At 34.1% G+C, this 9,054-nt stretch overlaps 2 protein-coding genes across 9 annotated transcripts in view; both read right to left on the bottom strand.

Moving 5' to 3' along the window:
- Nucleotides 1-8: 8 nt before the first annotated feature.
- LOC131344463 (dendritic cell-specific transmembrane protein) lies at nt 9-4,289 on the bottom strand. 2 transcript variants are annotated; one of them, XM_058376791.1, is made up of 4 exons: nt 3,973-4,289; nt 1,507-2,553; nt 1,055-1,387; nt 9-454 (listed from the first exon to the last, which is right to left on the bottom strand). In XM_058376791.1, exons 1-4 carry the CDS (start codon nt 4,102-4,104, stop codon nt 392-394), a joined length of 1,575 nt encoding a protein of 524 aa, XP_058232774.1. In that variant the 5' UTR covers nt 4,105-4,289; the 3' UTR covers nt 9-391. The 2 variants fall into 2 exon arrangements, with proteins under 2 accessions (XP_058232774.1, XP_058232775.1); XM_058376792.1 differs by having other exon boundaries at nt 3,978-4,074.
- A 535-nt stretch (nt 4,290-4,824) lies between these two features.
- rims2a (regulating synaptic membrane exocytosis 2a) overlaps nt 4,825-9,054 on the bottom strand; it is a 189,238-nt gene continuing 185,008 nt past the window's right edge. For all 7 annotated transcript variants that reach the window (XM_058376388.1, XM_058376387.1, XM_058376390.1 and 4 more), the window contains one exon: nt 4,825-7,493. In XM_058376388.1, coding sequence (XP_058232371.1) covers nt 7,278-7,493 — 216 coding nt within the window. In that variant the 3' untranslated portion in view covers nt 4,825-7,277. The remainder of the gene's footprint in view (nt 7,494-9,054) is intronic.

The raw sequence follows: 9,054 nt of genomic DNA, 5'->3' as shown, positions 1-9,054 counted from the left end.
ATTTATGTTTGTAGCTTATACAGTGGTTCTGATTAAGGAGAGCTTGCACACAATATGTATGAAAGAGCTAATAACCAGTCATAAATAGCATCTGAAATCTTGTGATATTATAAATATATGAATGCACACAGCAATGGAAATGACACAAACCCCAAGTATCTACAGTACATTATGTAGTAAAAAGGCTTTTTAATGGCTCTTTGGATATGAAAAGGTTCTAAGTTGCTGTATTTTTTGTACAGTTCAACACAGAGCCTTTAAACCATCTCCCAGAGAGACCATTCCAAGCCTATTTTTCTAATAATGTGTAACGGATGCATACAAAATGTATACCATCTTATATTAAATATATACATATATAAATATATATATATATTAAATGTGTACAACCTTATATTTTATTCTCATCATTGTTGTTCTCATAACGGAATATGATGGGAAACCAAAAGTGCAGCTAGAATGAAAGAAAAGAAAAATAATACATTAGTAGAGCAAAATCCATCCATCCATCCAGATATCAATCCATACATACATACATACGTACTTAAATACATACATATATCTATTCATTCATTCATTCATTCATTTAACCATCCATTCATCCACCCATCAATCCATACATAAATACATACATATATCTATTCATTCATTTATTCATTCATTCATCCATCCATCCATCCATCCATCCATCCAGCCAGCCAGCCAGCGAGCCATCAATACATACATACATACTGTACATACATGCATGTATATATACATATATTTATTTATCCATCTATCCATACATCAATCCAACCATCCATCCATCCATCTGTTCTTCTATCCATTCATTCATCAATCCATCCATCCATCCATCCAGCCAGCCAGCAATACATACATACATACATACCTACTGTACATACATGCATACATACATACATACAATTATTTATCCATACATCCATCCATCCATCTATTCTTCCATCCATCCATTCATTCATTCATTCATTCATTCATTCATTCATTCATTCATTCATTCATACATACATACAGTAACTAGAAATTTAAAACCAACCTGCATGGCAAATGATTCCAGTGTTCTTTTCACATCCTTGGCCGTCCATTTCGATCTTTTTTTCAGGATCTTGGCATGCAGCTCAGCAATCCGCTTCTCTGCATCCTCTGAATAGAACTGCTCAGACACGATGAGCCTCAACTGACTGAGCTTTGAAGACACCACGACCAGAAGAAGCAGTACGCCGAGGATGACTGATAGAGGGAGGACTGATTTGTAGAGCCATAGTTCTGGTTCTGGCAAACACTTTTTTTCATAAATGGGCACTTCGAAGGAAAAGTCATTGACTTTTTGCCCATGTCCAATGTTGATGCCGAATAAGAACTTTCCTTCCTGACATATAAGAGACGGATACAAGAAAAGAAAGTTTCCGGGTTTAATTTGAACACTTGGAAGCACTGAAATTAGTAAAGCATTTAAAACATAAATATGTAAGATATCTGTGCTTTTACCTCCTTTTTCAGTAACACAGGGACATGGAGTGGCTTCAGCTCTTCTAACCTCTTGCTCAAGACAGTAATAATCCAGTAAACAAGAGCATCAAGTAGTACAAAAAAGAGCCAGGCCATACTATGGGATAGAATCGACATGCTGAATTTCAGCATGGTTTTCAAATCTTTTTTGGTTAAATGTGCAGAGGGAACAATGATGTAACGTTTTGACTCCTTCTTAGTCAGAGGGAGAACTGATGGCTTTCCCTGCAATCGCTGAGCTTCATCATACTTCAGAAACTTTTTTGTAATAAACACATTTTTTTGCTTTCTGCTGGAGCGAAATTTCCTCAAGTAGAGCGCCGTAGCAACGACGAGTATCACGACTCCTAAAACTGGAGATATTTGCTTTCCTACAGAGGAAATTCCATTAATGACCACCATCACACTCTCAGCAGTCTCATTCATGGTCCTATGGGCTTCGGATAGTTTCTTCGTGAACTCTCCCGATTGCACACTCGGCTTAATTTTAAAGTCAGTGTAATACTCCCCATCCAACAAATTTTTAAGCTCAGAAACCACCGACTTTAGCAAGCGGATGTAGGTGCTGAGCGAAGCCAAGTCAATGGCAATAAGCTTTGCTTCCATATTGCAGACTAAGCTCTTTCCAAGTCCCTTAAGGTTCCTCAGTGTGTTCTGTATGTTCAAGAGGATCACTACTGTTGTTCCAGCTGTAAGGAGCTGTTTCTTGCCTTGTTTCAAGCTGATGGACATCAGGAAGAGAATTCCAAAACAGCGAGCGTTTGGAGAAAACCACATAGCTAGCGTAACACAAAGCCAAAACACTGCAGTGGTTGCAATGGAGACTTCAATGCCAAACTTTAAGGGGAAGCGAAGACTAAGGAGGAAGAAAATTGCCAAAATGAAACTGGTGATCAGGCATGAGACGAACAGAAGGGACTTCTCGCTCCAGCTCATTTCGCTCTTTGTTGTGTAGAGCGAACAAATCCGGGATGAAGTCATCTTCACACTCGCTTTCAACTTAGAAAAGTTCATTGTCGGCTCCTTCTGAAATGACACAATGGCAAATGGTCTTTGTTATTAATCTAGCAGTATATATAAAAATCTGCTGCAAATCAAATAGCAAAATTTATTAGGATTTTTGTCACGAGCTTCAAAAAATGTAGGTAAAGACTTGATTGCAATTAATATTCACCACCTTTCTTGTGACACCCTGAAATATGCTCTTGTGCAATCAGCTACAGTACTTTCAGAAATTGAGTAAGTTCTTAGATGAGTCTATATCTGTGCAATTAAAGTGAGTAAGCATTTATCCTTGCTTCTGTACGGTTCCAGAGTTTGTTAGAGAAAACATGGCAAGGCACGTTCGTTTGTTATATGTTATATGCAAAAAGAACCCTAGAATGTTTTTTTCTTTAGTATGTTAATTCGCGAAATATTTCATTGACGTCCCTCTGATTACTGGAGTTCAAACTGTTTGCTACAATATTGTGTATTTGCTAGCATACACAATCATTAAAGTAGGAAAGTATTTTGAGGTAGATCCTAGCTTAATTTATCTTCTATCGTTGTAGGGCTAAGCAATGATTTCTACCAAGCTTCAACTGAAAGAGCGTGAATAAGCACCTGGGATTCAATTATGGAGGACAGGTAAGGGCAGGATTAGGAAGAAAAAACCATTTATACTAAACTTTATAAATATAAACTTTAAAGTTAATCTTTGAACATCCCTTAGAGCATCATTAAATTCTGAAAAGGAAGGAATATGGAAGAACAGTGAGTGTATAAACTGTGTGTGTGTTAGCGGGATTATTCAGACAAGCATCTAAGCAGCCAATGATACCCTGAGGGAGCTGAAAAAATCCACAGCAGAGAAACTACAACACTGACCATAATGCTAGACCTTCATGACCTAATGCTCAGCTTTAGGGAAATGTAGTGAGAAGAACGTTATTGCTTTGCCAATATCAAATAGCATTAGAGTTTTGTTTTGTTTAAAATCTACATGGGAAATGTGAAAAGAAGACATTGAGAAAGCACTGTGAAGCATGGTGGTGGTAGTATCATGGTGAAAGGACACTTCTTTTTATCAGCAGGAATTGGTGAAACTGGTCAGAAAAGTCTGACAGGACAATACAACAAATCTAACCATGTAGTCAAAGATTTAGTGGAGTGTTTTAAACTCCTATAGATAAAATCCCATAAATACACTATTTTGCTTCAACATAAGTAATGTTTTAGTGTAGATCAGCTAAATAAAATTCAATTTAATTCTATGATATAACATTATAAAATATAGAAAAAAGCTAGAATAAACATAGATAAAAGTGCTAAAAAAATATTTTTATATTATATTATATTATATTATATTATATTATATTATATTATATTATATTATATTATATTATATTATATTATATTATATTATATTATACTTTTTTAAGTATAACTTAAGTTTTATCTTACCTCACCTGAGCAGACACAAGCCGAATCAGACAGTCCGCAGGGTTCTTGAAATAATCGAAATGCTAGAAAAGAATTTCCTCTTGGCCTTTTATTGAGTCTGCACTGTTTACTCACCTTCATGAGCTGTCTCATAAGACAGAACCACAATTTTTAAGGAAGTAAAAAATGACCATTTATAGATGTAGAGTTGTATTCTCTTCCTGTTTTTCAGGAAAGATGCCTTTTATAGAAGCTAGGCTTTTGTTCCTATATTATTATAGTAGTATTTTATTGTGAAGCCATATCTCTGTACTCAAACATACTACTTATCCAATACATAGCAGTGTTACAAAGAAATAAAACCCCAAACATATGTATAAAAATACATATATATGTAATGTTTTTTATTACCAAATTTTTTATTACAAATATTTACTTATTATAGTTAATGCGGCTAATTATATTCTCATTTATAGTCTAATATTTATTTATAATAGTCATAATAGTCATTGCTATAACACGTGATTACTTGAACTTATTGGACGTTCCTCAGTTATGATGTTCTCTAATATATTAAAAGCGTTAGCCTTGACAAACTGCTGTGGTATAAGAGGAATAAAACACTAAGGGAAGCGCTGTTATTGGAAAATAATCGACTTCAGGGTGGAGAGACTCTTCACAGCAATACACCATTTTGTGTATAGTTCCTTAAATATCTCGATATCAATTTTTTTTTTATAATTTATTTATTTATTTATTATTTATTTATTTTTATAATTATGTCATTTAATTTCATTTTATTTATTATGTATTTTGGATTATGTACTGTCTGTATTTTTTCTTTTAACACACGAAAGATTTCCAACACAGATATCAGTGTAATATCCCTTTTTTTTTATTGTTTAATTTGAAAAATAACTTACATAAATCTCTGTACTCAACCATACTTAACCAAGACATAGCCTTGGCATGAACACATTGTACCAGAAAAAAAAAAAAAAAGAAAAAAGAAAAAGAGAAGGCATTCAAAAAGGGTGTATCATGTCTTCCTCGAGTGAGACATTATCCCAATTCCGCACGATCTTATCTATAGATGTCTGCTTATTATTATCATTATTATTATTATTTATTTTTTTAAATCCAAATTCCATAACTTATGATATATAATATATACAACTGTCAAATCAGAAAGAATCTATACATAGCTCGGTAGAGAAAAGGAAAGATGAAGAGAGAATGAACACCAAAATAGATTTCGCTTTACATGGAAGAGGAATAATGTCTCGGGTGTAGCTCCGTTCTGACATTATACCTAGAAGAATCATCTCAAAGTTTTGATAATTACTAAAATAAAAAAAAAAAAGAAAAGAAAAAAATTAACTGGTCTTGGCTTGTAAATAAAAATAACAAAAATATATTAAAGGAACTTTCTGAAATCTACGCAAGAAAAATGATCTAGTAATAGAAATCTCTATTTTTTTTTCTATCATGGCAAGTTTTCATGTCATGCAAGAGTCCATGTTGTCCCAGATCCAGGGTCATGTGTGTAAAACTGCACTACGCAAATACTGCAACTGTCCATGAGATGCAGGAGAACCATTTGCAAAATCAACCTTGGGATCATTCATCCTGAATACTGGGGGGAATCTTCGTTTTTTTTTTTTTTTCCAGGATATAAAATTCCCATCTTTTTTTTTTTTTTTTTTTTTAAACAAAATTGGACAAAATCGGTGGAATGTTTTATTCAAACCCAGCCAAATTTCCTTAAAATTCAATCAGGGACCAAAGGAACATATTGACATGCACTGTACAAGAAATTGCAAAAAAAAAAAAAAAAAAAAAGAGAGAGAGAGAGAGAGAAAGAGAGATAGAGATATTTTTTTCCTTTCCAAATTTTTATCAAAACATGCTGTGTTACTGCACACTGTGCCCAAGCCATGTTGCAGAAAATCCATTTCAACATGCTTGTTAAATCTAATCGAGTCCAAAATAAAGTACAATAAAAGGCCCTGCGGAGAACGTGGGACCGGTATCGGAGAGGGGGAAAGGGGGGTGAGGGTGGGGGTCTGACAAGAGCAGCAAGAGTTACCCTGGGACAAGAAAGAGAAAAAGAAACGTGTACAATTTGCACATGATCTCTGATCCCCTTTATCATCGATGACATAAATAATACATTTCTCTTTTTCTTTACGTCACGTTTTCTTTTCTTTTTTTTTTCTTCTTCTTCTTCTCCCTGTAAATAAATTCTATAGTCCTTATTTAATCGTAATGTCCGTAAAAATACAGTATAGACCCTAGCCTTTAGGATAATAATAATAAAACAGGATTTCTAATTTATTTATTTTTTTTAAATCACGCCATTGCATTCACTCCCCCCATGAAAACCATGCACTAGTGAAATTTCTCTTTAAAAATAATAGAAATTTTTTTCCAAAAAAATGGCTGATCTGTTTCATTTGTGTATATCATCGTTTTTTTCTTTTTCATTTTTTTTTTTTTTTTGCAAGTTGCAATCTCATGAAAATATTTGTTTCTTTAAGATCAGCTAAATTTTGTGTCCATGCAAAAGGAAAAAAATAAAATAAAAATCAAATCAAAATAAAATAAAAGAGTCCCTTTGAAATTTCATACAGTATCAACAGAAAAATCCCGCGTTTCCGCTCCAAAACGTTCATCATCCCGGAGGGAATCTCGAAGCGTCTCTTTATCTCTGTCGATTGTGTAACCTTCTCGGTATTGCGATTTTTTTTTTTGTTTGTTTGGTTTTTTTTTTTTACAAAAAAATTATAAACAGTCTCGCTTGCGATCGTGTGCATATCTGGGGAGTGCAGACGGTTTTTAATACGAACTCTTTTCCATATGACAAACTCTGGGTCTGTTTAAATGGCATGACCCATTTTGGAGAACCGCTCTTCACCCGTTCACATACAAATGAACAATGAACGATAATGGAAGAGAAACAAATGAGCAACGATATGGGTTTTTTGTGTAGAACCCCATGGCTTTGAAAAAGGACAAAAAAGAGAGGTCCGTTTCCTTCGTCTGGCTGTTCCCCGGTTGTAGGGGGTTGCTCTCCATGCTCAACATGTGCGAGGCTTTAGGTTTATTTATCTGTTATTAGTATTATTTCTTTATTTAATTATTTTTGCGAGCAAACACAGGACCGCTTTTAGTTTTTCACCCCTAAGAAACAGGCTCAGAAGACAACACCAAGCATGCAGTGTGTGTTACTGGGGAGGGGCAGCAACTGGCCTCAAATCTCAAATCTCCCACCATCGGGATGATGGATGATGCTACAAACAACCATGCTAGTCGTTAGCGCTGTGCTACGAGCGGCCGAACGGCGCAGAGCTGCTGTCCAGAGAGGTCTGCGATGCTCTTCGAGTCAGAGGAGCGAGTGTCGGGTCCACCAGTGAGGATGGGGGGAAGAGCTTGAACCAGCCAATCACCATGTTGGACAAGTCCAGCTCGTCTAAAAGTATCTGAACGGCGCCCATAAATGATTTGTGGTCCATTCGTCCGTAATCTCCCCACACGATGACCTGATGATGGAAAAAAGAGAAAGAATGTTACACGTCTACTCTTCATCTCCAGTTATCAGCAATGAGGCTTTAGAATAAGTAGATTAGTGTATAGATGGATAAACACTTTGAGTCTAAGAATCTGAGACAAATACAACCTTTTTTTTTTACTTTAAATTATTATAGTGTATCCTACTGTATAGTGTTGTGTATAGTCTATAGTATAGTGTTGTGTATAGTTTACTGTATAGTGTTGTGTATAGTCTATAGTATAGTGTTGTGTATAGTTTACTGTATAGTGTTGTGTATAGTCTATAGTATAGTGTTGTGTATAGTTTACTGTATAGTGTTGTGTATAGTCTATAGTATAGTGTTGTGTATAGTCTATAGTATAGTGTTGTGTATAGTTTACTGTATAGTGTTGTGTATAGTCTATAGTATAGTGTTGTGTATAGTTTACTGTATAGTGTTGTGTATAGTCTATAGTATAGTGTTGTGTATAGTTTACTGTATAGTGTTGTGTATAGTCTATAGTATAGTGTTGTGTATAGTTTACTGTATAGTGTTGTGTATAGTCTATAGTATAGTGTTGTGTATAGTTTACTGTATAGTGTTGTGTATAGTCTATAGTATAGTGTTGTGTATAGTTTACTGTATAGTGTTGTGTATAGTCTATAGTATAGTGTTGTGTATAGTCTATAGTATAGTGTTGTATATAGTTTACTGTATAGTGTTGTGTATAGTCTATAGTATAGTGTTGTGTATAGTTTACTGTATAGTGTTGTGTATAGTCTATAGTATAGTGTTGTGTATAGTCTATAGTATAGTGTTGTGTATAGTCTATAGTATAGTGTTGTATATAGTTTACTGTATAGTGTTGTGTATAGTCTATAGTATAGTGTTGTGTATAGTTTACTGTATAGTGTTGTGTACAGTCTATAGTATAGTGTTGTGTATAGTTTACTGTATAGTGTTGTGTATAGTCTATAGTATAGTGTTGTGTATAGTCTATAGTATAGTGTTGTGTATAGTCTATAGTATAGTGTTGTATATAGTTTACTGTATAGTGTTGTGTATAGTCTATAGTATAGTGTTGTGTATAGTTTACTGTATAGTGTTGTGTACAGTCTATAGTATAGTGTTGTGTATAGTCTATAGTATAGTGTTGTGTATAGTTTACTGTATAGTGTTGTGTATAGTCTATAGTATAGTGTTGTGTATAGTCTATAGTATAGTGTTGTGTATAGTCTATAGTATAGTGTTGTGTATAGTTTACTGTATAGTGCTGTGTATAGTCTATAGTATAGTGTTGTGTATAGTTTACTGTATAGTGTTGTGTATAGTCTATAGTATAGTGTTGTGTATAGTTTACTGTATAGTGCTGTGTATAGTCTATAGTATAGTGTTGTGTATAGTCTATAGTATAGTGTTGTGTATAGTTTACTGTATAGTGTTGTGTATAGTCTATAGTATAGTGTTGTGTATAGTTTACTGTATAGTGTTGTTTATAGTCTATAGTATAGTGTTGTGTATAGTTTACTGTATAGTGTTGTGTATAGTCTATAGTATAGTGTCGTGTATA

The sequence above is a fragment of the Hemibagrus wyckioides genome, linkage group LG23 (assembly GCF_019097595.1).
Source record: "Hemibagrus wyckioides isolate EC202008001 linkage group LG23, SWU_Hwy_1.0, whole genome shotgun sequence".
Lineage (NCBI taxonomy): Eukaryota > Metazoa > Chordata > Actinopteri > Siluriformes > Bagridae > Hemibagrus > Hemibagrus wyckioides.
The sequence above is the reverse complement of the archived record's forward strand: the minus strand, read 5'-3'. Positions and strand labels throughout refer to the sequence as shown.

Coding starts and splice junctions, on each gene's coding strand:
- LOC131344463 (XM_058376791.1), bottom strand. CDS start 4,104: ATGAGACAGCTCATGAAGGTGAGTAAACAGTGCAGACTCAATAAAAGG. Junction 2,554..3,972: donor CTTGTGTCTGCTCAGGTGAG/GTAAGATAAAAC, acceptor GTGTCATTTCAG/AAGGAGCCGACAATGAACTT. Junction 1,388..1,506: donor CTGTGTTACTGAAAAAGGAG/GTAAAAGCACAG, acceptor CTTATATGTCAG/GAAGGAAAGTTCTTATTCGG.